This window comes from Suillus discolor, assembly GCF_016758755.1.
Source record: "Suillus discolor strain FC423 chromosome Unknown F5147scaffold_43, whole genome shotgun sequence".
Taxonomy (NCBI): Eukaryota; Fungi; Basidiomycota; class Agaricomycetes; order Boletales; family Suillaceae; genus Suillus; species Suillus discolor.
The window spans coordinates 315,536-342,840 of record NW_024541290.1 but is presented as its reverse complement, the minus strand read 5'-3'; the positions used below and the strand labels follow the sequence as shown (position 1 = coordinate 342,840).

At 46.0% G+C, this 27,305-nt stretch overlaps 9 protein-coding genes across 9 annotated transcripts; 4 read left to right on the top strand and 5 right to left on the bottom strand.

Moving 5' to 3' along the window:
* Positions 1 to 3,168: 3,168 nt before the first annotated feature.
* On the top strand, positions 3,169 to 3,919 carry F5147DRAFT_276430 (uncharacterized protein). Its single transcript, XM_041428993.1, has one exon. It carries the CDS (start codon positions 3,333 to 3,335, stop codon positions 3,738 to 3,740), a length of 408 nt encoding a protein of 135 aa, XP_041290683.1. The 5' UTR covers positions 3,169 to 3,332; the 3' UTR covers positions 3,741 to 3,919.
* A 237-nt stretch (positions 3,920 to 4,156) lies between these two features.
* F5147DRAFT_838487 (uncharacterized protein) lies at positions 4,157 to 5,279 on the bottom strand (the record flags this gene model as incomplete). Its single annotated transcript, XM_041444160.1, has 6 exons — positions 4,157 to 4,292; positions 4,354 to 4,488; positions 4,626 to 4,799; positions 4,855 to 4,906; positions 4,963 to 5,197; positions 5,249 to 5,279. The coding sequence occupies 6 exons, from the start codon at positions 5,277 to 5,279 to the stop codon at positions 4,281 to 4,283; spliced, it is 639 nt and encodes a 212-aa protein (XP_041290682.1). The 3' UTR covers positions 4,157 to 4,280.
* Positions 5,280 to 8,487: 3,208 nt separating this feature from the next.
* On the bottom strand, positions 8,488 to 10,299 carry F5147DRAFT_838486 (uncharacterized protein; the record flags this gene model as incomplete). The annotated part of the gene is made up of 14 exons (XM_041444159.1): positions 8,488 to 8,797; positions 8,853 to 8,904; positions 8,962 to 9,199; positions 9,251 to 9,385; positions 9,444 to 9,503; positions 9,555 to 9,611; positions 9,665 to 9,696; positions 9,746 to 9,759; positions 9,817 to 9,845; positions 9,905 to 9,947; positions 10,007 to 10,021; positions 10,074 to 10,093; positions 10,144 to 10,176; positions 10,227 to 10,299. 14 exons carry the CDS (start codon positions 10,297 to 10,299, stop codon positions 8,606 to 8,608), a joined length of 993 nt encoding a protein of 330 aa, XP_041290681.1. The 3' UTR covers positions 8,488 to 8,605.
* A 3,340-nt stretch (positions 10,300 to 13,639) lies between these two features.
* F5147DRAFT_276350 (uncharacterized protein) lies at positions 13,640 to 15,123 on the top strand. Its single transcript, XM_041428992.1, has 10 exons — positions 13,640 to 13,679; positions 13,737 to 13,765; positions 13,823 to 13,836; positions 13,891 to 13,922; positions 13,976 to 14,030; positions 14,086 to 14,145; positions 14,204 to 14,338; positions 14,390 to 14,627; positions 14,685 to 14,736; positions 14,792 to 15,123. Exons 6-10 carry the CDS (start codon positions 14,136 to 14,138, stop codon positions 14,993 to 14,995), a joined length of 639 nt encoding a protein of 212 aa, XP_041290680.1. The 5' UTR covers positions 13,640 to 13,679; positions 13,737 to 13,765; positions 13,823 to 13,836; positions 13,891 to 13,922; positions 13,976 to 14,030; positions 14,086 to 14,135; the 3' UTR covers positions 14,996 to 15,123.
* Positions 15,124 to 15,545: 422 nt separating this feature from the next.
* F5147DRAFT_705557 (uncharacterized protein) lies at positions 15,546 to 16,434 on the bottom strand (the record flags this gene model as incomplete). Its single annotated transcript, XM_041437945.1, has 2 exons — positions 15,847 to 16,434; positions 15,546 to 15,768 (listed from the first exon to the last, which is right to left on the bottom strand). Coding segments are annotated over exons 1-2 (339 nt in total), but the record flags the coding sequence as incomplete, so codon positions are not given.
* Positions 16,435 to 16,622: 188 nt separating this feature from the next.
* F5147DRAFT_654685 (uncharacterized protein) lies at positions 16,623 to 17,278 on the top strand (the record flags this gene model as incomplete). Its single annotated transcript, XM_041433901.1, has 3 exons — positions 16,623 to 16,709; positions 16,761 to 16,870; positions 17,059 to 17,278. 3 exons carry the CDS (start codon positions 16,623 to 16,625, stop codon positions 17,276 to 17,278), a joined length of 417 nt encoding a protein of 138 aa, XP_041290678.1.
* An 826-nt stretch (positions 17,279 to 18,104) lies between these two features.
* On the top strand, positions 18,105 to 20,121 carry F5147DRAFT_276295 (uncharacterized protein). Its single transcript, XM_041428991.1, has 13 exons — positions 18,105 to 18,364; positions 18,416 to 18,448; positions 18,499 to 18,518; positions 18,571 to 18,585; positions 18,643 to 18,681; positions 18,744 to 18,772; positions 18,834 to 18,847; positions 18,897 to 18,932; positions 19,101 to 19,160; positions 19,219 to 19,353; positions 19,405 to 19,639; positions 19,696 to 19,744; positions 19,800 to 20,121. Exons 1-13 carry the CDS (start codon positions 18,292 to 18,294, stop codon positions 20,001 to 20,003), a joined length of 942 nt encoding a protein of 313 aa, XP_041290677.1. The 5' UTR covers positions 18,105 to 18,291; the 3' UTR covers positions 20,004 to 20,121.
* Positions 20,122 to 21,173: 1,052 nt separating this feature from the next.
* Positions 21,174 to 23,337, bottom strand: F5147DRAFT_838482 (uncharacterized protein). Its single transcript, XM_041444158.1, has 13 exons — positions 22,952 to 23,337; positions 22,869 to 22,901; positions 22,799 to 22,818; positions 22,732 to 22,746; positions 22,634 to 22,672; positions 22,542 to 22,570; positions 22,471 to 22,484; positions 22,385 to 22,420; positions 22,167 to 22,226; positions 21,976 to 22,110; positions 21,687 to 21,924; positions 21,579 to 21,630; positions 21,174 to 21,523 (listed from the first exon to the last, which is right to left on the bottom strand). Exons 1-13 carry the CDS (start codon positions 23,022 to 23,024, stop codon positions 21,320 to 21,322), a joined length of 948 nt encoding a protein of 315 aa, XP_041290676.1. The 5' UTR covers positions 23,025 to 23,337; the 3' UTR covers positions 21,174 to 21,319.
* A 289-nt stretch (positions 23,338 to 23,626) lies between these two features.
* F5147DRAFT_705538 (glycoside hydrolase family 79 protein) lies at positions 23,627 to 26,559 on the bottom strand. The gene is made up of 13 exons (XM_041437944.1): positions 26,164 to 26,559; positions 26,096 to 26,108; positions 25,878 to 26,043; positions 25,723 to 25,810; positions 25,569 to 25,675; positions 25,506 to 25,522; positions 25,309 to 25,454; positions 25,189 to 25,252; positions 24,827 to 25,142; positions 24,760 to 24,769; positions 24,397 to 24,697; positions 24,283 to 24,337; positions 23,627 to 24,234 (listed from the first exon to the last, which is right to left on the bottom strand). Exons 1-13 carry the CDS (start codon positions 26,468 to 26,470, stop codon positions 23,848 to 23,850), a joined length of 1,977 nt encoding a protein of 658 aa, XP_041290675.1. The 5' UTR covers positions 26,471 to 26,559; the 3' UTR covers positions 23,627 to 23,847.
* Positions 26,560 to 27,305: the final 746 nt, after the last annotated feature.

Sequence of the window (27,305 nt, the reverse complement as noted above, 5' to 3'; positions counted from 1 at the left end):
CGATTTACTTCTGTTCCTTCTCCGTGGCCCAGATGGATGAAAACGTATCTAAGCGCAAATGAGTTATAGCCATCTCGTCTGAGTGCTCAGACAGCGGAGCTCCGACACCACGTGGAATCAGCTGTCTGGGCATCAAGAACTGGTTTGGTGGCTAGTCATTCCAGATGATTTCAGCTCGCCACTGAGTGCAAGTGTGAGTGGGCGCTTCACCGACTTCCAGTAGTGACAACAAGAGAGAGGTTTGACTAGACCTTTCAAATATATTTCGAGACACCATAACAATGAAAACCATGACAGATCCTTGATCAAATCTCTCCTTTCTATAGAACACTCGACAAGCTTTTTCCTACACAGTACTGCTAGTTGTTATATGCACATGCTTCTGGAAGACAACTGAATTCATGCTAGTTTCGGCGTCGGATTCGGCCACGAGTTTGGCGTGATATTCTCGAACACTAAGGATGAGGCGTGGTCCCAGAACAAACATCTGCACGCCAAATAATATCTGGCAAGTGCAATAGAGAACTATAGCATCTATAGAATATAAATTCTACAAAAATGATGAGCAGTGGTTACAAATAGATGTCACCGAAAGGTGGGCGCACCACTACGATCTCCGGAGAGACATAAACAAGCTGGAGGCAAGAGACACAAACAAAGCTAATACGTGAGGAATTTTAGCGGAACAAGATAACCACATTCACATTATCAGCTCACCTTACAAAATAAAGTACGTGAGATTTTATCAGCACTCTGAAACAGTCCCCGACAATCGATCCTGTTGATAGGCCGAATCGTCTCAGCTCAAGGAAGTGTTTCACAACAATCCAGAGTGAAAGACACAGTGCGAGGACCTCCCAAACAGTATTGAGCATCCAAAGCATTGAAATAAGAAGCTGGGCATCCCCCTCAAACCCATAATTGCACATATGTGTGCCAGAGAGTATCAGCTCCTCTGGTGTTCGTCCAATGAGTTGTATTCTTCAAGTCAACAAGTAAAGCTTACCCGTTACAATATATTTGAGTGCTATTGCCATGAGTACTCCGCAGCCGATGTTCATAGCTAGGAAGATAATAACAAGGAAGATAAGCATTATTCTAGATCCCTGATACATGGCATGCAAGCGAGCAATCATGATGACTTGTCTCAGTTAAGTCAATATCACGAAATTATTGCAGCTAGGCAACTCACCGCCCAACATAGCAGGTACGATCACATTTGTCCCATTCAGTGCGTAGCCCGTAATAGTGCCTGAAACACCCAATTAGCGATCACCCTCGTACTAAGATAAAACACTCAGACTTACACCTATCGAGTCGTTATGTTGAACCAAGTTCAATGGTTAGAATATCACTCACCCCTAAAAATGAATGTATTGATTGGATGAGAATGGGATGGTTGCAGAATACTCACTGCATCTGTGAGCGAGACCATTGGCATATACGCTGCCAGTGCGTGTCGCCGGTCAGAAGAATTGCACAGTGCATAAGAGACTTACGCAGAATGCTGACACTGATGATGAGAGATGGGCTATTAGCACAGCGCCAAAAAAAATCGTTGGCCTCAAAAACATACATAGAATACGGTAGTCCAATATAACGTATCTAGAACATTTCGGGATCAGCACAACTGCTAATCACCCCATAGTATAACATGGGGTACGAACAATCAGATACAGCACAGTCAAGCAAGACCAGCGTTGTCTCTGTCGCGAATTCATCGTATTCTTTTTTCTTCTGATGCGAGACTCTGACACTCACCCAGATTAGTTCGATCTATGCAATCGTTCTTAGTGAGTTGGCTGCTCGGACAATAGCACCGACCTACCTCTTGTCCGAGTGTTAATGCTGAAAATATCATGAGAATACCAACGGTTTTCGAATACTGTCCTACTCACCCCAATCGTATAACACTACAACGCCTGCGGCAACTGCGAAACCACAAGTCGATGTTAGATCGAAAGATTCGAGACATCATAAACTGATACGACGAACCAATCCAATAGCTATTAAAAATATTCAAATTGATCATGGGCCACCAACTAGGATCATTTGAGACCAGGGTCATATTCGAGGGGTGGGCGTGAGTGAGCGGGGGATATTGGGAGTTATAATGATTCAATGTTCGTGTTAGATATACCAACGTTCGGGCCGCCTATTTGTACCGCCGAGATCTGCATGATGCATGTACTGGTGATGCCACGCGTATATCGTTAATTTTTACGTTTTCCAGAACGTTCTCTTACTGGTGCTGGCATTTTACTACCACCCCTCACGAAATCTCACCTAGTGCCATCATGATATGGCTTCACCAGGGAATACCATACTATGCGTTGCAGCGTCATTCGCACCCACTAGTAGTTGCGGATGTAGGGAACTACGCCAAACACCTATGCATATGCGAATGCCCTCTATTGATAGACTTGTGATCTGACTATATGTTATGTATGTGTTTTGAGAGCGGGGAAGTTTAATCAATGCTGTGCTTGAACTGGTCGATCTCTGAGTCGGGGGCGAAGCACGGAGTTTGAAAATATGCAGGTACCATTTGTGCCGGATGTTGTCGTACTAGCACAGGCATTGCGAAAGGCACCAGCCGTTCTGCTTATTGCCACGCCGTGAGTGAGAACAGAACTGTTCTCCTCGCTGATGCATCACGCGCACGAATCATTGCCATTATTTTTGATGCTACTACGCATCGCACCCTATCCGTTATACTTCTCACACTTTCATTTTCACAAATATGATTTCACCATTCGCCTGAGTCCAGTCCAGATGTCACTTTAGTTGTGTCCTGCGAACCAGAGCCACTGTCTTGTCAACCATCTGGGCTTCTACTCACTTCCTTCGTTATATTCAGATGTATGATGGATTTCGAATGGATTGATGAAATCCTTGGGGCTATCAGCTCAGACACGCTGCTTTTACTTCCCTGGTCCACGGAACCTTTGCATTGCGCCCCACGTGTCCGGCCCAGATAGATGATTGCACAATTTTGTTGTGCTCAGACGACTGGCGCCTTAGTGATACTTTGTCAAGTGCGCTTTACTCCCCGCTCAGCACAGCCCATTTCCTTGCCATGCGCATCCAAGATAGAAGCGAATACTCAAGCCGTAAGTTTTTTAATCACCATAATACTCCGTATCGTTGAATCGTGCTCGAAACCAGACGATTGTTGTTGAAGACATATCTATCTAACAGTGGTCAGCGATGCATTGGTTCAATCAGATCATCGGCGCCCAATCAGTTAACTAGTGGTCTCCTGGACATCAACAGCCTTTTCCCTTCACGCATGATTTCGCACTACTTCTCTACTGCACAGACGAATTATAATGAAGACGTCCGAGCATTCTAGCGGATCTGATGCATCATCAACTATCTGTGGTTTCATGGCTTGCTTAAGTCGCTTCTTCCTTTGCTTTACTCTGGCACGTGACAGTGCGATCAGATACAAGTACGCATGTGAAAATATCGTGGTCGGCGCTTTCCTGATACTTTTTCAGGTCGGCTTGATGCCCTCGGACTTGAAGCTCTCATCTCTTTGCCACGCGCATTCATTCGTGACAGATGCATACACTGACCCCATAAGTGCCTTTTTTAAATTTTCATGCTCGATATTGTTGAACCATGCCTGCACAGTGCTTCCTTCCACTCTTGACCTACGATTCTGTACTACTTCTCTCCTGTCCAGATGGATGAAATGGGGGCACGTGTCTGGCCGGTTACGCTTATATCTATGACCCTCAGACATTCAACAGTAAGGGCCTGACTCACAAGCACCTTCGAAGGTGGACAGCGTGGAGAGGGACAATCAGCGATGAATCAATTCAGGGACTACATTGGCTATTCTAATGACTTCTCAGGCACAACTCTGTCGTATGGCGCCGCTGAGAGAAGGCGAGAGTCAATATACTGCAGAACCCTTGTACTATCAACTGTCTGAGCTCAGACACGCTACTTCTACTTTCCATTCGTTCGGTCCGGATGATGGATACATGTATGTATGTATCTCGATCGGTATGACGGTTGTGGTAGCTCTAATATATCACTGCAAGGATACAAACCCGACGTACAATCTGCAGTCGCATAGGCGGAACGCTACGATGGCGCGACTCCGATCAACGTACTTATGCATGCGATTTCAGAATATTGTGGTCGATGCCTAATCAATAATTTACAGGTGCGCTTGAGGCTTGAAGCTCTGGTTCTCTCCGCACCCCATCTCCTTGCCATACTCATTTGTGATAGAGGCATACAGTCAAGCCATGAAACCGCGTGATTCATTCCTTTTCCTAAAACGCATCTGAGCATCAGTGAGTTATCAGCCATCTGGGCTTTACGCATCGCGGTCACTTCCTCGTCATCTGTATGCTCAAGCAGCGGAGAATGAGTTGTCCGAGCATCAAGGACTGGATTGGTTGCTAGATGTTCCGGATAATGGGCAGGCGGGTCACCGACTTCCGGTAGTGCCACAAGAAATGGGTTTGTCTATATCAAATTCGTCTTAAATATGCTTCAAAGCACTATAATGTAAATACTACGACGGATCCTCCACCGAATATCTCCTCCCTGCAAACAACTCGGCAAGCATTTCCCTACACAGTACTACTAGTTGATATATGTACACGCTCCTGGAATACAATTGGATTTATGCTAGCTTCTGCGTCGTATTCGGCCATGAGGTTGGCGTGATATTCTCGAACACTAAGGACGAGGCGTGGTCCCAGCACAAACAACTGCACGCCGAAGACGAATTCACGAATACCACCGAGGATTTGAGTTCCAATAAAATATGGATTCTACAAAGATGGTGAGCGGCGGTTACAAGCGGATGTCAACGACAGGTCAGCACACCTGCAACTCTGGAGAGAGAGTAACAAACTGGATGCACGAGACACAGACAAAGCTGGTATGCGTGGAACTTCAGAAGAGAAGATAACCACATTCACATTACAATCTCACCTTGCAAAATAAAGCACGTGAGATTTCATCAGCACTCTGAAACAGTCCCCGATAATCGATCTCGATAGACCGAGTCGTCGCAGGTCATGGAAATGTTTCACAGCAATCCGGACTGAAAGACACAAAGCGAGGACCTCCCAAACGGTGTAGAGCATCCAAAGCATTGAAATCAGAAGCTGGGCATTCCCCTTATATTCGTAATCGCACATATATGTGCCAGAGAGTATCAGGACCTCTGGTGTTTGTCCAATGAGCTGTAGTCTTCAAGTTAACGAGTAAATCTTACCTGCTACAATATACTTGAGTACTACTGCCATGAGTACTCCACAGGCGATATTTACAGCCAGGAAGAAAATGACAAGGAAGGTAAGCATCATTCTAGATCCCTGATACATGGCATGTAACCGAGCAATCATGACGACTTGCACCATGTTTCAGTCGAGTCCATATGACTGAGGTATTGCAATTGGGTAACTCACCGCCCAACATGGCAGGTACGATCACACTGGCCACATTTATTGTGGAGTACGTGATATTGCCTAAAACACTCAATTAGCGAACCTCTACGGTACTAGCATCAAACGCTCGAACTCACACCTATCAAGTCATTATGTTGAGCCAAATTGAATGGTCGGAATCTCACTCACCCCTATAATTGAGTGGATCCATTATTCGTTGCATGAGAATGAGATAAGTTGAGGAACACTCACTACATCTGTCTTCGAGACCAATGGCATATGTGCTGTGTGCCACCGGTCAGAAGAATCGAACATGGTGCATATGAGACATACCCAGAATGTTGCCACTGATGACGAGATAGGCTATTAGTATAGCGCCAACTTGTTGGCTTTAGAAACATACACAGAATATGGTATTCCGACATAGCGTATCTAGAACATTTTGGAGTCAGCATAACTTGCCAACCACGCTATAGTATAACACGAGGTACGAACAACCAGGTATAGCACAGTCATGAAAGACCAGCGTTGCATCTGTCGCAAGTTTATTGTATTTTCTTGTTTTTCTTCTGATATGGGACTTTGTCACTCACCCAGATTAGTTCAATCTATGACACCGTTCTTAGCGAGTTAGCTGCTCAGGCGATAACATTGACCTACCTCTTGTCCAAGTGTCAGCACTGAAAATATTATGAGAATATCAAGGTTTTAGAAAGCTGTCCTGCTCACCGCAATCGTATACCACCGCGACACCTATTGCGACTGTGAAACCGCAAGTCGACGTTAGATCGAGACATTATCAACTGATATGACAAACCTAAGAAATAGCTTGAAGAAATATTTGAATTGATTATCGGCCACGAACTGGGGTCATTTGAGACCAGGGTCATATTCGAGGGAAGGGTTTGAGCGGGTGAGAGATGTTGGGGGTTCTAACGATGTAGTGTTTGTGCTAGTGTACACTGCTGTTCAAACGTTCACCGCTTGTATCGCCAAAATTGGCATACCCACCTCCGAGTTGGAGTCAATGGGACCCTTGATTGGTTTGAAGTCACGATTGTGATGCGACATCAAGCAAAAATGGAAGTCCTAGGTATTACTATCAATTGAATGAAAGTATATTTTTATTTCCAACCAATACCAATCTACCGGTCAAATAAGATTCTGCTGGTGGATGTGAACATTAACGAGTAAATATTGTTGGGTGCAAATGTTTGTCACCACTGAAGCTTGAAGTACTGAACCGAGAGTCCCAGACTAGTCGAACAAAGATAAATTTGAAATTTATAGCCAGTCACGTGATGCCGCTTGGGCTGTCGCCGTGACTTGTCATCGTTCCTTCGAATCCTTCCCATGTACCGGCCTCAAGCACATGGCTGGAGTGAACAAAGAAAGTCATTCCAGTAGTCTTCATTCCATCAGTTATGTCCCGCCCAATCTCGCGAAGTTGCAAACAATGATCGTCTGGACTCTGCACCAAAGTAGTCTTTATATATGGTGGTATGACTTGGATGACCGATAACGCCATGGTTTTGAAGAAGTATTTTTCAGCAAGGCCATGGCATCACCAATCATCTGATCTTGTACAACCACTCTCACGTTTCTTCATGTTTCCTTGGACAGATGATTCCCAAGTATTTCGTGAGCTCGTCGAATTTCTGGTCTGTCAGCTGTCTGGGCTTACACATGCTACTACTCATGCACCCCAGCAGATAATCACGTAAAGTAATGGATCGTCTTTTGACTGATTGATCGATCATCTGCTAGCCCAAGGGTCGATGTCAATGATGGCTATATGTATGTACGTATCTCGTTCGGTGCTTTAGCACGATCGGTTTCAACAGCTCTCAGAAGAACGCAAACCTGACACACAATTTGCAGTCGCATGTGTGCAAGTTGCAACGCTACGATGGCACGACTCTGATAATGTATCTACAAATGAAATTCCGATGCCTCATTATTAGTTTGAGAGGTATACTTGAAGTTTTCTGAATTGAAGCTTCCGTTCTCTAATTCTCTATTCCCTTCTCAGCACGTCTCGACTTCTTTCCATGCTCATTCGTGATAGAGACATACAATCGAGTCATGAATCCACGCGATTCTTCCATTTTCTTTCTCCATGGCCCAGATGGATTAAAACGCATTTCAGACTCGTTACCTATCGGCCATCTCGGCTTTATGCTTCGCGAACACCTCATCATCTGTGTCCTGACACAGTGGAACTCCGCAAACGCATAGAATCAGCTGTCTGGACAATCTATACCCATTCTCGTGGTATTTCAATACTGGAAATAAAGGACTGGATGCGTCTCCATCGATAGTACCTGCAGGAATAGCCGTTCTCTGAAACATTCTGCGTGCAATATATAACTATATCACCGGTCACCGGCACCCACCCTCACTGGTCGTTGCAACTCACGTGCGAGATATCACGGTACCCTTCGACGTTCCTGCAAAATATCTTCGAATTTCTCCGTTTCCCACATTCTATCAGATACTTCATTCAAGTGATCATTTGCTTGCCCCAGGACTGTGATCCATGTCAATGGGTGTATGTCTGTGTGGATGCATGTCTGTAACTCGTTCGGTGCTTTACTCTGATAGTCGTGCTTAGCGAGGGCTCCGACAGAATATCGCAGTCGATGCCTCATCAGTAGTTTGATAGGTACGCTTGAGGCCTTCTGACATTTTCTGATTCTCCACTCATCACTCAGCAGACCCCATATCCTTGTCATGCTCATTCGCGAGAGAGACGTATAGTCGAGCCACTAGTCTACGCGATTCATTCATTTCATTCTCCGTAGCCCATCGGATGGAGGAAATCGCATCTGAGCACCGATGAGTTACTGGCTTCACGCCTCGCAGTCCCTTCATCGTCTATATATTCACAGTGAAAATCCATAAATGCGCAAATGTCAGGGCTCTTTCACGGATTTTCGTCGTTGTATTTTAACATTGGCTATCAATGACCAGTTTGGTTGCCGGACGTTCCGGATAATTTCCCCTTACCACTTAGTTCAAGCGCGGGTGCTTCGTCCCAGTAGTGATACAACAAGAAATAGATTTGCCTGGACCTTTTAAGTATACTTCGAAACCCTATATGCTAAATAAATACCACGACGGATCCTCCACCGAATTTCTCCTCCCTGCAGACCACTTGGCAAGCATGTCCTTACATAGTACTGCTAGTTGATGGCATGTACATGCTCTTGGAAAACAATCGAATCCATGCTAGTTTCCGCGTCAAAGTATGCCACGAATTTGGCGTGGTATTCTCGAACGCCAAGGATGAGGCGTGGTCCCAGCACAAACATTTGCACGACCAATAAAATTTGAAGAGTACCATTGAGTACCTGAGCTCCAATAGAATTGGAATTCTACAGAAATGATGAGCAGTGGTTACACGCAGATGTTGGCAACAGGTCGGCGCACCGCGATTTCTGGAGAGAGATAAGTAAACTGAAGGCCAGAGACACCAGCAAAGCTAACATGTGCGGAGCTTCAGCAGAAAAATATAATCACGTTCACATTGCAAGCTCACCTTGCAAAATAAAGAACGTGAGATTGTATGAGCACTCTGAAACAGTCTCCGATGGTCGATCCTGTCGATGGGCCGAATTGTCGCAGCTCACGGAAGTGTTTCACAGCAACCCAGACTGAAAGGCACAGTGCGAGGACCTCCCAAGCAGTGTTGAGCATCCAAACCATTGAATACAGAAGCTGGTTGTTCCCTTCGGATACATAACCGCACATATATGTGCCAGAGAGTATGAACTTCTCTGGTGTTTGTCCAATGAGCTGTGTTCGTCAAGTTAATAAGTAAAACTGACCCACTGCAGCATCCTTGAGGTCTATTGCTGCGATTACTCCGCAGGCGATGTTTACAGCCAGGAAGATAATAACTAGGAACATAAGCATCGCTCTAGATCCCTGATACATGGCATGCAACCGAGCAATCATGACGACTTGCATCGTGTGTCAGTCAGGTCCATATCACAGAGGTATTGCACCTGGGTCACTTACCGCCCAACATGGCAGCCATGGCCACATTTATACCATTTAGTGCGTAGTACGTTATATTGCCTAAAACTTGCAATTAGTGAACACCTTCGCACTAGTATCAAAGACTCCGACTTACACCTATTGAGTCATTATGTTGAGCCAATTCAATGGGCGTAATTTCACCCACCCCTACATATGAGCGTATTGATTGGATACGAATGAGATAATTGCGGAATACTTACTGCATCTGTCAGCGATACCGATGGCACATATTCTGTGTCCCGCCGGTCAGAAAAATGGCACACAGCGCATATGAGACATACGCAGAATATTGACACTAGTTGTCAGAGATGAGCTATTAGCACAGTGCAAAGTTGTTGATCTCGACACATACATAGAATACGGTATTCCAATATAGCGTATCTAGAACATTTTGGAGTCAGCACTAGTTGGCCGCCACGCTAAAGCACAACATGAGGTACGAACAATCAAATACAGCGTGGTCATGAGAGACCAGCGTTGTCTCTGTTGCGAATTCATTGCATGCTCTTGATTTCTTCTGATACGGGACTCTTGTCACTCACCCAGATGAGTTCAATCTATGACACCATTCTTAGCGAGTTGGCTGCTCTGGCGATAACACCGACGTACCTCTTGTCCGAGTGTTAAGACTGGAAATATCATGAGAATATCAGCGATTTTCGAACGCTGTCCTGCCCACCCCAATCGTATACCACCACGACGCCCGCGGCAACTGCGAAACTGCATGTCAACGTTAGATCTAGACATCCTGATGGGACAAACCTGTCCAATAGCTGAGAAAAATATTGAAATCGATTGTCGGCCACCAACTGGGATCATTTGAGACGTAGGTCATGTTCGAGGGATGAGTGAGCGAGTGGGGAATGTCAGTGGCGTATGACGATAGCGTTCGTGCTACATATACCACCATGTATATATGTATGGCCTAAATCAGCATCGTGGAGATCGGATCTTTGATCCCGCCTCAATGTTGGCGCTTACCTATGACGCAGCTGATGACGCGACGCACCTCAGGCAGCACTTCTCGGTGCCTCACGTGATGCTGTTTTGTTGAATTTCATTGTAGAACTCTGCACATTATCCAACGAAGTACCGGCCTCATGCACATGGCTGGAGTGAACAAAGAAAGTCAGTCCAGTAGTTTTCATTCCATCAGTTATGTCCTACCCAACCTCGTGAAGTTGCAAACAATCTTCTGCACCAAAGTACTAGTCTTTATGGTGGTATGAATCGAAGGTGATGTAGGTTTAGAAGATGCCACCAAATATTAGAGCGAGAATAATTTGAGAATGATACTACTTTTGATCTGCCAAAGAATGATTAATGAGTTTGAGGGGGTAAATTGTGCCAGCTTGTTTATGAGGCCCCTCCCCATAGGCGTGTAATATATGAAAACATTACCCTCCCACTGAACCATCGACAAACAGTCATGCATATGCGACGTCTGACGAGCTGGGCTCTAGAGCACGCAACTGTTCAAGTTGCTCTACAAAAACGACGTGCCGCCTGCCATTTCGTTAACGTACTTTGTCTCCATCGATACCTAAAATCATCAATTGGTCATACTCGCTCCTCATGATCATCCTACATCGATTCGTTCAGAAAAACGGTCGTTCCAATTTCGAACAAGTACTAGGGATTTTTCAGTGGAGTTGTTATTGCTGGCGCCGTATCTTTGACGAGTTTGGTTCTGTCACGAAGCCCCTCCTCCACTCATCGGTCGTACTCTAATAATCGTTCTAGCACACCTGATAGCTGTCGAAGATCACTTCAGCGAAAACCTTATCATTTCCTCACGGGCATTCGAGTACCTTGTCCAGAAGGTCTAGTTTCTTTCCTGCAGGGAGCTTGATGGTAAGCTTCTTGGAGACGGTTCGTTTCTTCTTCGCCATCGATATACTCTTACGAGGATGTGGAATAATCGTAGGTGAAAAGACTTAGATAAGTATTATGTATAATTGCTGGAAGTCGAAGCGGCGACGCTGATTTCCTTTTTGGTTGCGTGCGTGCGAAAAAACTGCCAGTGACAGCGTTTCCCCCGCCTCTTTCATATCATGTTTGGCGCGCGAATACTTATTGGTTCATCGTTCTCAGTATCGTGCGTCTTCAGCATCCTGCCTTAAAACGGTCAGTTCATCCTCTGGACTATGGGCATAAACAGCAGTGCTTTTGGTGCCTTACAGCCGGCGACCAACGCACTTCAGCAAACAAATCTCCGTGCGCCTGCAGCCACAGCGAGATTGGCCCTGCCAGGTCTCACAGTCACCTACCCTATCACTACGCTATATCCTCGCCCCTGACTGTCTATTCGTTGTGTCGATCGTACTGTGGTTCGGTGTTTACAAGCTGTTTCTTTGTAAAGCACAGTCGCCACTTCGTGCTTGTAACGACAACACAACCCACAACCATCAAAGCATCTTCTCTGAACTTCCATCATATATTCGTTTCATCATGTCTCATGTGCGCATATTCTACGACCCCTTCGACAAGTTATTTTCGATGTTTCCATTTCTGTTTCCCTTCTACCATCGTCGATGGCAATTCTAAAGCCTTGATTCATCGCCATGATTTAGAGTTGCCACAGGCAAGTATATCACAGCTTTCATTTATTTAACCCTGAATAGCACTAATCTATGCCAACACAGGATGGACCTACACAGGAGCTCCGAAGCCGAGACAGCAGCCGCGACAGTCGAGCTTCTCTATTTTGAACAACAAGATATCAATGTCAAAGCCATGGGAACCGCCTAACAATATCTGGGCATTTGAAGCGCTCGGATAACCACAAAGAGGGTGAATATCCGATGGAGGAACGTTCATATGGCAAGTCCTCTGGGTCACGGCGATTGCATCGTCCAGGTTGAGGATTTCCGTGCAAAGATGGAGAATAGAATGGTGCCGTGCGCTTCATCGCGTAAAGATGCGATGTCATCTGCATGTTGCGACATGTGACTGTTTCGGATTTGTATCGTTGTCATTCTGTCGAGGTGGAATTAGGATTATACAGCAACGGTATGTCTGTAAGACGGCTGTGCGTGTGCGAGCATCAGACCACGATGCGACTTTCATAGCCTGTCCATGAAATTACTGAGCATGATGAAGGTCCGACAATGACATTCTTTGCTCATGCAACATTGCCGGCTTCTACTCAAGTCGGCACTGCAAAACACAATGACCACTGATACGAGGCTGTGCAATTAAAAATCAGGTTCCACGTGCGATTTCTCTTTATGGTGTCTTATATTTACCAAGCGTCAATCATACAGCATGAGTCAAGATGTATCCGCCAGTGCAATACATCACCATCGCATTAAGTGCACGATCGGATCCACCGAATAGAGCGCGCTGCTGTGTTTTTTCTCTGACTTTTGTCATACTACAGAACGCAAACTTGTTACAGAAAGCAATCAGGGGAACTGATAGCAAGTCTCGAACTTGGTCAGTGAAGTCAAGAGAACGCAGATTCTTCTTGCAATCACACCAAGCTTATACCTGTTTTAGATGGATCCGGATGGCCACATGGTTTCAACAAAAATGGCATTGGAAATAAGTTTCCGGCATCACCAACCAACGACTGGAACTTTTCTGGTCACCGGTCCAATACGGTAGTCGCATACATAATACTGGTTTGTAAATCAAATTCTACTTTGATTATCTCTTTTGCTTGATTTCGCACCGTTTCGAAACTCAACCAAGGCTCTCGAGGCAGGATCAAATATCCATCTCCATTATGCTGATTTTGGTGATAGAAGCGCTGAGCGGTGGTATATCTAGCACGAACGTTGTCGTTATACACTACCAATATTCCCTACTCGCTCACACCCATCCCTCGAACATGACCGTAATTTCAAATGACCCTAGTTGGTGGCCGACAATCAATTCAAATTTTTTATTCAGCTATTGGATGGGTTCGTCGCATCAAGATGTCTAGATCTAACATTGACTTGCGGTTTCGCAGTTGCCGCCGGCGTCGTGGTGATATATGATTGGAGTGAGCAGGCCAGTGTTTGAAAATCGCTCATATTTTCATGATATTTCTAGTCTTAACACTCGGACAAGAGGTAGGTCGATGTTTTTCCCTGAGCAGCCAATTCGCTAAAAATAGTGTTATAGATTGAACTAATCTGGGTGAGCAACAGAGTCCCATATCAGAATAATACAATGAATTCGCGACAGAGGCAACGTTGGTCTCTTATGACCGTGCTGTATTTGGTTGTTCGTATTTCATGTTGTGCTATAACATGGCTGGCGGTTGTGCTGACTCCAAATTAGATACGTTATTTTGGAATACCGTATTCTGTGTATGTGCCGAGACCAATAACTTCGGACTGTACTAATCACTCATATCTGTCAACTAGTGCCAATATTCTTGGTATGTCTCTATGTGCTGTGTTCGATTCGTCTCACCGGCGGCACACACTGGCAGCATACATGCCACGGGTCTCGCTGACAGATGTAGTAAGCATTCCACAACCATCTTATTCACATCCAATGAATACACTCATTTGCAGGGGTGAGTGAGACTCTTAACGGTTGAGCTTGGCTCAACATAATTACTCAATAGGTGTAAGTCGGAGTGTTTCATCTTAGTACGAGGGTGATCACTAATTGGGTGTTTCAGGCAATATTACGGACTATGCACAGAATGAGACAAATGTGGTCGTAGTTGCCATGTTGGGCGGTGAGTTACCTAGCTGAAATACCTCTGTGATATTGATTCTACTGAAACCTGATGCAAGTCATCATGATTGCTCGCTTATATGCTATGTATCAGGGATCTAGAATGTTGCTTATCTTCCTTGTTATCATCTTTCTGGCTGTTAACATCACTTGCGGAGTAATCGCGACAATAGGACTCAAGTACGTTGCAGGGGGTGAGCTTCACTTGTTGAGTTTAAGAACACAACTCATTGGACGGATACCAGAGGAGCTGATACTCTCTGGCACGTATACGTGCAATTATGGAATTGAAGGGGACGACCAGCTTTTTATTTCAATGGTTTGGATGCTCAACACTGTTTGGGAGGTCCTCGCACTGTGTCTTTCAGTTTGTGCTGCTGTGAAACACTTCCGTGAATTGCGACGACTGGGCCCATCGACAGGATCGACCATCGGGGACTGTTTTAGAGTGCTGATACAATCTCACGTTCTTTATTTTGCAAGGTGAGCTTGTAGCATGAAGACGGTTATAATGTTCTGCTCAAGTTCTGCACCTGTTAGCTTTGTTGGTGTCTCTTGCCTCCAGCTTGCTTATCTCTCTCCAAAAATCTTGGTGCGTCAACCTGTTACCTACATTTGTGTGTAAACCTTGCTCATCATTTCTGTAGAATTCAAATTCTATTGGAACCCAGATATTTGAAGGTGCTCTTCAAATTTTATCGGTTGTGCAGATGTTTGTGCTGGGACCACGCCTCATCCTTAGTGTTCGAGAATATCACGCCAAACTTATAGCCGAATCCGACGCAGAAACTAGCATGAATTCGGTTGTCTTCCAGGAGCGTGTACAAGTATCAACTAGCGTCACTTTGTAGGGAAATGCTTGCCAAGTGTTCTGCAGAGAGGATAAATTCGGTGGAGGATTCGTATTTAACACATGGTGTTTCAAAGCGTATTGGAAAGTTTTATGCAAACATATTTCTTGTCGTATCACTACCGGCGGAACGAAGTACTCGCGCTTGAACCAAGTGGCAAACTAAATTATCCGGAATGACTAGCAACTCACTTGCAGCTTAATGGCAAATATTAAAATACAACAAACGAGAATCAGTGAAAATGTCCTGACAATTGATGCTGCATGTTTGCGGAGTTCCGCTGTCCGAACATAGTACTCGGAGTCCATCCACAGATATGGTAATTTTCGACAGTTTCCCGACCCAAAGTGGCGACAGAGCTCACAGATCTAACGTACAGCCCCAGACCTTCATGATAGGACAGTGTCTCACAGCAGCCCAAAGCCATGACAGAGCTCACAGAATAGACAATCCCAGAGTCCTAGTGTTACCGTAGCTCCGATTTATGGCCGGCTATAGCCGAGGCTGGTTAACCAAGCCACCGAACGAGATGCAGACATGCATGCATAACTTTGTGGGGGCTATCGTGCAGCAGTTTCGGTGAGAGCGTGAGAGAGAATGTTTGCATTGACTGGATGCAGATGGTTATTTGGGCGGAGCCCCGAGAGGGGCACCCGGCCGCGATAGCGGCCCAAACCTGTGCAAGAGTGAGCCGAGGTGAGCTGCAAATCCGAAGAAAGTAGGAGTGAATGCGACGCAGCGAAGTGAGCCTCGGATCCCCACAGTCGTAGAAGCTGCAGAGTGACGCAATGAGGTGAGGAAACAAGGAGCATGATGATAGAAAAGTTAGCTCAGCAAGAGGTAGTTAGCACGAGGCGGCTTGGTGAGAGGTAGCAGGTAAGAGGTAGCATGGCGGCATCGCCAAAGTGGAAGCATGGCAAAGTGAAAGCGCGGCAGCATTGCCGAAGAGGAAGCGAGGCATCCGCATAAGCAAATGCGGGCAAAAGCAATATTGGGAGGGCAAAGGCAGTACTTAGGGATAGCTCACCACATGAAATTAGCTAGGTGGAAGTTACCTCCCTTTATCAGGTTTTCTGCCTCAGCGGACTGAGAAAACCCGATGAGAGTTTGCAGTTGCAAACTTCCTGCATGGGTAAACATGAGAGAGCGGTGCCGGAGCACCCTGTGAAGCTCCCGACCCATGGCCAGCTTCCCCGCCGGACTTGTCTTCATTGTATGCGGATGCATACAAAAATCTGAGCCTTCAGAGCTCACCGAGTTGGCAGCATAGGACCGGGAATAGACCAGGTTCCGAAATTAGAAAGTTAGTAGTCGAAGTTCGAGGCCGAAATTTGAGATCCGAGAAAGACAGGTGAAAGTGCGAGAAAGAAACAGCAGCAAGAAACAGATGCATGCGAAAGAAAGGAAAATGGTGAGAAAAGAAAAGCAGAAGGCAGCAGCCAGGCAGCAGGCTGCTGGAGTGTGGCCGAGTACGACGTAGTACAGAGACAAGAGCAGTCACGTGCTGCACTGACGCTGGCACAAAGTCCTTACTCTAACCCTACGCTCGTGCCTCGCTTCGGGATAGACCGCCAACATACCCTTGACCAACATATGTGCTAAGTGCAACAAACAACTTGAAATCTTCATGCGCCTGCAACTACAGCAAAATTGGCCCTGCCAGGTCTCATGGTCACTACCATCACTAATCTATCTCCTCGCCCCCGTCCATTTGGTGCGTCATTCGAGCTGTGATTCGCTGTTCACAAACCATTTATTTGCACAGTACCGCGACCATTTCGTGCTTATAACGACAAGATATCCAGCAACCGTCAAAGCACCTCCAAAGCACTTCCATCATGCATTCGCCAAGCGCTTCATCATGTTTGATGTGATGTGCGTATGATATTCCGAGTCTACGACCCATTCGATAAGTTATTTTCGACGGTTTCCGTTTCCCCTCTACCACCGTTGATGACAATTCTAAAGCCTCGATTCATCGCTGTGTTTTGGTGTTGCCATGGTAAGTATATCATAGCTTTCATGTATTTAACACTCGATGGTACTAATCTGCGCCAACACAGGATGGATCTACACAGTAACTCCGAAGCCGAGACAGTGACCGCAACAGTTGAACTTCCCTCTTCCGAACAACAGGATGTTAACATCAAAACCCATGGGAAACACCTAACAATATCTGGGCATTTGAAACGCTCGGAGAACCACGAAAAGGGTGGATATACGGTGCAGCAACATCTGTATGGCAAGTCTTCTAGGTTATGGCGACTGTACCGTCCAGGCTGAGGCTTTCCATACGAAGATGGAGAATGAAATGGTTACCGTGCGCTTCATCGCATAAAGATGTGATGCTATCCGCATGTTGCGACATGTGACTGTTTCGGATTTGTATCGTTGTCATTCTGTCGAGGTGAAATTAGGATTCTACAGCAACGGTGTGTCTGTAAGACGGCTGTGCGTGTGCAAGCATCAGACCACGATGCGACTTTCATAGCCTGTCCATGAAATTACTGAGCATGATGAAGGTCCGACAATGGCATTCTTTGCTCATGCAACCATTACCGGCTCCTACTCAAGTTTGCACTGCGAAACATCACTAAAACACAATGGATACTGATACGATCGCGAGGGTGTGCAATCAGAAATCAGGCATTTTGCCTGTCACAGGCTTCTTGTCTTCCAGGTGCGATTTCTCTTTCGACCTACTATATATGGTGTCTTATATTTACCAGGCGTCAATCATACGCATGAGTCGAGATGTATCCGCCAGTGCAATACATCACCATCGCATTAAGTGCACGATCATCATGTCCAACATATGGTCTATGACCCCAACGGACCAACTCTGAAGCCAAAAAAAAACAAGTGTACGATCGGATCCACCGAATAGAGCTCGCTGCTGTATTTCTTCTGACTTTTTCCATACTACAGAACGCGACCTAGTTAGAGAAAGCAATCAAGGGATCTAATAGCAAATCTCGGACTTGGCCAGCGCAGCCAGGAGAACGCACATGCTTGTTGCGACCACATCATGCTCATACCTATGTTAGATCGACAGCCATATGGTTTCATACGAAACACCCCGAAAATGGCATTGGCCGACATCGCCAACGACTGGGACTTTTCTGGTATCCACGTGGTGTCATGCGTTGTAACTCAAATTCTACTTTGATTATCGACGGCTTCCTCTTTTGCTTGATTTGACAATAGAAGCGCTGAACAATGGTACATCTAGCACGAACACTAGGTCGTTATACACTACCAAACATTCCTCACTCGCGCATACCCATCCCTCAAACATGACATTCGTCTCAAATGATTCCAGTTGGTGGCCAACAATCAATTCAAATTTCTTATTCAGCTATTGGATGGGTTCGTCAGCATCAACATGTCTAGATCTAACATTGACTTGCGGTTTCGCAGCTGTTGCCAGCGTTGTGGTAGTATACGATTGGGGTAAGCAGGACAGTGTTCGAAATTCGCTAATATTCTCATGATATTTCCAGTCTTAACACTCGGACAAGAGGTACGTCAATGTTATTACCGGATTGGCCAACTCGCTAAGGATGGTGTCATAGATTGAACTCATCTGGGTGAGTGACAAGAGTCCCGTCTCAGAAAAACAACAGAATACAATGAATTGGCGACAGAAACAGCGCTGGTCTCTCATGACTATGCTGTATTTGGTTGTTCGTACCTCATGTTGTACTATAGCGTGGTTGATAGTTGTGCTGACTCCAAAATATTTCAGATACGCTATATTGGAATTCCGTATTATGTGTATGTGTCGAGGCCAAAAAATCAGCACTGCTAATAGCTAGCGCTCATCTCTGACAATTAGGGCCAATTTTCTGGGTATGTCTCATATGTGTTGTGTTTGATTCTTCTGACTGGCGGCACACAGGAACTATACCATTGGTCCCGCTGACAGATGCAGTAAGTATTCCACAACCATCCCATTCCTATTCAACATACATACTCATACTCATATGTAGGGGTGAGTATTATTGTGACCATTTACTAACTTGGCTCAACATAATGACTCGATAGGTGTGAGTCTGAGTTGTTTGATCCTAGTACGAGGGTGTTCACTAATTGAGTGTTTCAGGCAATATTATGTACTACGCACTGAATTGGACAAATATGGTCGTAGCTGCCATGTTGGGCGGTGAGTTGCTCAGCTGCATTATCTCCGTGATATTAACTCGACTGAAATCTGATGCAAGTCATCATGGTTGCTCGCTTATATGCCATGTTTCAGGGATCTAGAACGATGCTCATCTTCCTTGTCATTATGTTTCTGGCTGTTAACATTACCTGCGGAGTGATCTCGGTAATAGACTTCAAGTATGTTGCAGAAGGTAAGCTTCCCCTGTTGACTTGATGAACACAGCTCATTGAACGAACACCAGAGGAGTTCATACTCTCTGGCACGTATATGTGCGATTATGTATCCGAAGGGAACAACCAGCTTCTGAACTCAATGATTTGGATGCTTAACACTGTTTGGGAGGTCCTCGCGCTGTCCCTTTCGGTCTGGGTTGGTATGAAACACTTCCGTGACCTGCGACTCGGCCCATCGACAGGATCGACCATTGGCGACTGTTTCAGAGTGCTGATACAATCTCACGTTCTCTATTTTGCAAGGTGAGTTTGTAATGTGAACGCGGTTATATTTTTCTGCTAAGTTCCGCACATGTTAGCTTTGCTGGCGTCTCTTGCCTCCAGCTTGCTGCCTCTCCAGCAATCTCGGTGCGCTGACCTGTCACTGATATCTGTGTGTAACCACTGCTCATCAGTTCTGTAGGATTCGGATTCAATTGGAGCTCTGATACTCGATGGTGCTCTTGTGATTTTATCGGACGTGCAGATGTTTGTGCTGGGACCACGCCTCATCCTTAGCGTTCGACAATATCACGCCAAACTCGTGGCATACTCCGACACAGAAACTAGCATGAATTCGATTGTTTTCCAGGAGCATGTACATGTAACGACTAGCAGTACTGTGTAGGGAAATGCGTGCCGAGTGGTCTGCAGGGAGGAGAAATTTTGTGCAGGATCCGTCTCGGTATTCATTTAACATGTACCTGAGGGTTTCAAAATATATTTGAGAGGTCTAGGCAAAGCTATTTATCACTACTGGAATGAAGCACCCGCGCTTGAACTAAGCGGTAAGGTGAAATTATCCAGGAGAAAGGCTAGGCTATTCTCCGTCAACGGCCGCATGAATGCTGCGAAGCGAAAGCAACTGTGAAACATACCGAAATGGTGGTCACATAGACTCGTAACCGATCTTTACTGCGCGAAACAGTAGAATTTAACGAATATGGCGTAACTGATAGCAGCACAATCGGGGATCCAATTATTGGTACATTTGACGAATCCTCTCTACAGGTACGCGCGCCTGTCTGTGCTCCCTCCAAGCTTCAAGTTTGTATGTAAAATCAAAGCCTTACCCAGCCTATTTGATTTCCCCAATCTTCTGCTTCATTATGCGTCCATTTAGTACAGAGTCGGCAATTGTCCATTGTCTGGCCATCGTGACTCGTCATCATTCAAGAATCGAGCCATGAATCCACGCGATTCTTCCATGTTCTTTCTCCGCGGCCCAGATAGATTTCAGACTCATGACCCTATCAGTCATCTTGGCTTCATACTTCGCGGACACCTCATCATCTGTGTCCTGACACAGTGGAACTCCGCAAACGCATAGAATCAGCTGTCTGGACAATCTATACTCATTCTCGTGGTATTTCAATACAGGAAATAATGGACTGGATGCGTCTCCATCGATAGTACCTGCAGGAATAGCCGCTTGAGGCCTTCTGACATTTTCTGATTCTCTATTCCACACTCAGAAGACCATACATATATCCTTGTCATGCTCATTCGCGAGAGACGTACAGTCAGGCCACGAGTCTACGCGATTCATTCATTTTATTCTCCGTAGTCCATCGGATGGAGGAAATCGCATCTGAGCACCGATGAGTTATCAGCTATCTGGCTTCACGCTTCGTAGTCACTTCATCGTCTATATATTCAGACAGTGAAACTCCACAAATGCGCAAATGTCAGGGCACTTTCATTGATTTTTGTTGTTGTATTTTAACATTGGCTATCAATGACCAGTTTGGTTGCTGGACGTTGCGGATAATTTCATCTCACCACTTGGTTTAAGCGCGGGTGCTTCGTTCCAGTAATGATACAACAAGAAGTAGGTTTGCCTGGGACTTTTGAATATACTTCGAAACCCTATATGTTAAATAATATCACGACGGATCCTCCACCGAATTTCTCCTCCCTGCAGGCCACTCGGCACGCATTTCCCTACACAGTACTGCTAGTTGATACATGTACATGCTCCTGGAAAACAATCGAATTCATACTGATTTCTGCGTCGGAGTATGCCACGAGTTTGGTGTGGTATTCTCGAACGCTCAGGATGAGGCGTGGTCCCACCACAAACATCTGAATGGACAATAAAATTTGAAGAACTCCTTCGACTATCAGAACTCCAATAGAACTTGTATTCTACATAAATGATGAGCAGTGGTTACACGCAGATGTTGGCGACAGGTCGGCGCACCGCGATTTCTGGAGAGAGATAAGTAAACTGGAGGCCAGAGACACCAGCAAAGCTAACATGTGCGGAACTTAGCAGAAAAATATAATCATTTTCACATTGCACGCTCACCTTGCAAAATAAAGAACGTGAGATTGTATCAGCACTCTGAAACAGTCCCCGATGGTCGATCCTGTCGATGGACTGAGTCGTCGCAGCTCACGGAAGTGTTTTACAGCAACCCAGACTGAAAGGCACAGTGCGAGGACCTCCCAAATAGTGTTGAGCATCCAAACCATTGAAGGCAGAAGCTGATCTTCCCCTCCATATACATCACCGCATATACATATGCCAGAGAGTATGAACTCCTCTGGCATTTGTCCGATGAGCTACGTTCTTCAAGTCAACAAGTAAAGCTTACCCAGTACAATATCGTTGAGTCCTATTGCCACCAATACGCCACAGGCGATGTTTACAGCCAGGAAGATAATAACAAGGAACACAAGCATCATTCTAGATCCCTGATACATGGCATGCAGCCGAGCAATCATGATCACTTGCATCGTGTGTCAGTTAGATCAATATCAGAGGTATTGCACCTTGGCAACTTACCGCCCAACATGGCAGTCAACGCCACATTTGAGCCATTTATTGCGTAGTACGTGACAGTGCCTAAAACTCGCAATTAGTGAACGCCCTCGCACTAATATCAAAAACTCCGACTTACACCTATTGAGTTATTATATTAAGCCAAGTTCAACGGTTGGAATCTCACTCACCCCTACATATGAGCGTATTGATTGTATGGGAATGAGATGGTTGCAGAATACTTACTGCATCTGTGAGCGATACCGATGGCATAGCTTCTGTGTCTCGCTGGGTCAGAACAATGGAACACAGCGCATATGAGACATACCCAGAATATTGACACTAGTTGTCAGAGATGAGCTATTACTATAATGCAAATTTGTTGATCTCGACACGTACATAGAATACGGTATTCCAATATAGCGTATCTAGAACATTTTGGATTCAGCACAAGTTGCCCACCACGCTAAAGCACAACATGAGGTACGAACAATCAAATAAAGCACGGTCATGAGAGACCAGCGTTGTCTCTGTCGCGAATTCATTGCATGCTCTTGATTTCTTCTGATACGGGACTCTTGTCACTCACCCAGATGAGTTCAATCTATGGCACCATTCTTAGCGAGTTGGCTGCTCTGGCGATAAGATCGACGTACCTCTTGTCCGAGTGTTAAGACTGGAAATATCATGAGAACATCAGCAATTTTCGAACACTGCCCTGCTTACCCCAATCATATACCACCACGACGCCGGCGGCAACTGCGAAACTGCATGTCAACGTGAGATCTAGACATCCTGATATGACAAACCTGCCCAATAGCTGAAAAAAAAAATTAAACTGATATACGGCCAGTGACTGGGATCATTTGAGACGTAGGTCATGTTCGAGGGATGAGTGAGCGACCGGGGAATGTCAGTGGTGTATGACGATAGCGTCCGTGCTAGATATGCACCTTTGGCACCTCCCGTTCCCACGGTCTAAGAGACCCGGTTTTCTTGTAGAGCGTAACGAGTCTAGTCTCTGAGACCCACCCCCCCACCATCTAATAATAGTACACACTCTTGCATTCCCTCGCAGGCCCTCTGAGACCTGCCTCCCCAGGGAGGTCCTTACCAAATTCGCTGAGAGGTTTGTGCAACCTCTCACACATCTCTACGAGGTATCCTTCTCCATGAGAGGCATCCTAGATACTTCTGCTGTTGTTTTTGTTTGTTATTACTAAATACGGCGAGTACAGCTTACTTAATGACAGGATGCGACCTAAAAGAAATCTTGTGTACTTTCCTCTCGGTACTAAAAGCCTGACCCAAAAGTACTAGCCTTTACCTGGGGTTATATCACCGTTTCAGGCACAGCCCAGCCTGACGCCGCGGAGGAATATCGCGCTGGACAGCTTTGAGCACCACACCATGGGATCCTCCACTGTGTTACATATCAGGAAGTATGCCTGCTTAATTTGAAAAATTTACAATAAGTCGGTCTCTCGTCACAACTTTTTAATATTAATGTTCTATGGTTCAATGTCCAAGCCTACATATTTCCTACACCGTTCTGTGGTAAAACGACAACTAAATAAAAGCGTCCTCATCGTAATTGCAGTATGTAATATACAGTCCCAAGAATTTTGACCGCATCGTGAACATCGTGACAGACATTTACGGTGGTGGTAGTTCCACCAAGAATTTTGACTCGTCAGCATGAATATCATGACCAGAACCACGTGCATAGCATGCCGGTACTCAGCAAAGCTGCACCGACAACAGAAACAATTGGAAGTGAAGTTCTCAGGCCAGCACCAATGCTCCCCTTACTCGTGCTTCCAAGCTTCCATGTGTCTCCCGACATCCCGTTCGAGGTGGCCAGCACACTCGGGTCCACCGTCGCTGCTGTCTTCGTGACCATCGTGGTGGAGAATGTTTGGGTGGAGGGGTTGCCTGACTCTGCATATGCGGAGGAGGAGAGGAAGATGAGTGCGGCGCCAGGGGCGGGGACAGTCACTTGACAAGTATTGGATGACTGGTCGCAGTTAATCGTCTGCACGCTCTCTGTGCCCGTTAGGCGACCATCAGACTGGAAGGTCCCGCCAAAGGTCTGAAAAGGCCATGAGTAAAGGGGAAAAATATTGGTGACCGGACGCACCTGGCCTGCCCACGTAATGTTGGACTTCTCCGACACGGAAGGTGCCACTAGATATCTAAGATAGATATTGGTCAGCGGGTAGCACCACTAATAACATAAATATAGAATACGTACTTGACTTGTATTTGTGCAGGCGTAGCGTTGTCTTGCCCAATCGCCGAGCCGCCGATGGAAATCGTTGCTGTGTAAGCGCTCGCACCGCTTGGATCCGATACGTAATTGAGTAGTACGAGACGCACGGGAGCACCATTCTCGTAGATTGCGTAGCCAGGGGTATACGTGCTGTTGGTGTTGGCCTGCAGATCAATGATTTGTGCGTTGCCAGAGGGTCCGAATGCTTCTGCGACGACCATTGTGCTGTAGAATATAGAGCCAATCGTCCATTGGTGGAATAATGACTGGTTCGTAGGAGGTGCTAAACAGAAATGTCAGTGTGACCTTCTCTCAGTTGCTTTAAATTGCCAAGGGAGAGCTCACGAGTGAAAGGCTGGACGTGGTGGGTGGCTCAGTGACATTTTCAAAGGGCTCAGAACACGTAACTCACATTGTAGTACACATCTTGACCACCAACGTGCATCATTGCACCTGAAAAGTTGCTATAAGCCATCTGGAGGCCATAATCGAGTGCCCATAGAGTGGCGCCAAAGGTATCACTAATCCCTGGCAAGCCACCACATGATGCTGTGTTTGTCTCCATCATAATGAAGGGCTTTCCAACCGATTGCGCGTAGCTGGTGGAATTAAGATAAGGGGCGACGATATTGATGCCAGAGGCATGGGTAAGGAAGTTTTGAAATACGTCTTGTGGGATGACAGGAGAACCGATGCCGTACAAAGCGTAACAGTTATCGCTTGGGTAACTTGAGAAGTTTGAGAAACTGCATGAAAATCACGGGAGGGGCTTACTGTTCAACTGCTAATGCTCCCAAACTTGAAGAATAGGATCCAACGAGTCCGGTGTCCCACACAGCTGATGATATTAGATTAGTTTTTGGTGCCAACCGCAAAAAAGAATTAGAATCGCACATTCTGGAGTCCATTCGCCTGTAATAGATGGAGCAACCAAGTTGTTTTTAACAGGGATATTATTATCGCTGTTGATGGCGTTAACTACTAATCCAAACTCGCCGAAGTAGTCAGAGGGTGAGTATGTGGAAGGTCGGACATCGTGTCTAATGAAACTGTCAGTATTTTAGGGTAAAGAACAAAACACAACCACGAACGCTGCATAAAGATCGGGCTGCGATGATGAGTAGTGATCGGTTTGAGATGCGGAGAGGACATACCTCGTTTCCAACTTGGAACCCGAGCAGATATCCAGGACCACTCAACACAGCTTCGCCGACTTCCGCGATGCCAAGTCGGAGGTTATTCGTGTCGTTAAACGGTATGCCTACGCCGATGTCACTGACGGCCTAAAATAGATTACATGAGCCTTACCGAGGAACCATTTTGTATTTACAAGAGCCGAGATGTTCGCCATCGTGTAAAAAACTTCGGCTGTGTAAAGAAGCGTTGGGGTGGCAGTCTGAAGTGATCAGAAACAAGTGATTGAACATGATGTCGCCAATAACGATCATGCACGCTGCACGCACCACATCACCCGTAGTGCCACGTTCTTTTGTCATCATCACACCTCCAGGAAGACTATCCACGAGGACTGCAGTCTCTTGAGTATTGCCTCCGACTCGAATGAGCACCTCGCCTGCCCGTTCGCGAAGGATGGCCATGAGGTTTAAAAAGGGAACCTGCAAGTATGTGCTATGACATATGAGTTCATGTATATGGACATAGCGGCCTCATCAGGACTTACGCATTTATACCGACTGCGACCATCTGTGATCAGTATATGACTTCTGGATAGGACATGATTGAACTAACAAATTTGGTTGATGACAGTGAATTCGATAGAAAATCCCATGAAAGACCCTTTATGGGGTATACTCAGACCCTGCACAGCTGCCGAAGAACTGGAGAGCTGGATTCCGAATTGTGTTGTGAGCCCCGTAGGGACAGGCGGGGGTGTTAGTACAGTAGGATCATAAGCTGCAGCGCCGGTATAATTTGCGGAAGATGCGGTGGTCGTTGAATCCGCTAATGGGACTTGGTGGTATACTGTCACGCTGGCATTGACGAAGGATGATAAGATGACAAAGACAAAAACACTGAGAGGGTGGAATAGTCGCATGTAGCCTGAGGGTGTATTGGAAAATAATCAAAAAAGCAGTGGACGATGAAAACAAGGACTAACTAGCTACAAAGTGATGGAGAAGGTCGTGGCAAAGCAACGAGGCAAATCTGGCTGAACCCCAATTACAATAGCAGTCTCTAAATTGGACTTGATGCTTCGGTACTCGCGCATGTGCACATCACTGTTACCCGGCACTGAACCGAACCACTAACCGAACTAAATCTGATTAGATGTTTCTACGCAGCAGCTGGCAGGGCAACCCGAATGAATTACTCAAGAGCTTCGGATTCGACAACAGTCAATTTTCAAAGAAACACAAACAATGCACGGAGCAGGTACTCGCAAGTATTGTCTTCTACTAACCTTTGAAACACTCAGTTCGTCTTTAACGAAACCTTCAATCCTCGTTTTCTGGACTACTCAGCTTCTTGCACTGAAGAACGCTGATTTGTGCAGGATGTGGTTGCAAGAACGTCGAGATCAACAACGGTGTTAGCGATATTTAGGTTGAAACCCTGAAGATATTAATATTGATGTCAAGCCAAGTTCAGCGTGGCCGCCTCGCTTTATCTGGGGATTCGACTCAAGCGCCCGCATGACGATGACGCCCCGTTGAGAACTTGTGGCGGTCCAGTGTGTGCTACATCGATCGTCCAGCTTCTATGCCCATTCCTCAGGCCTCAAGTTCAAACTTGAACCCGAAGCTCACGGACCTCAAACCAGTCCATCCCGTTCGCGACGCGCTTCTCTTGACGAGCCATGCATGGACACAACGTGCAAGTAGCATTAATGTGCGCACACTCAGGACGATCGAACACTTGTGGTTCAGCGC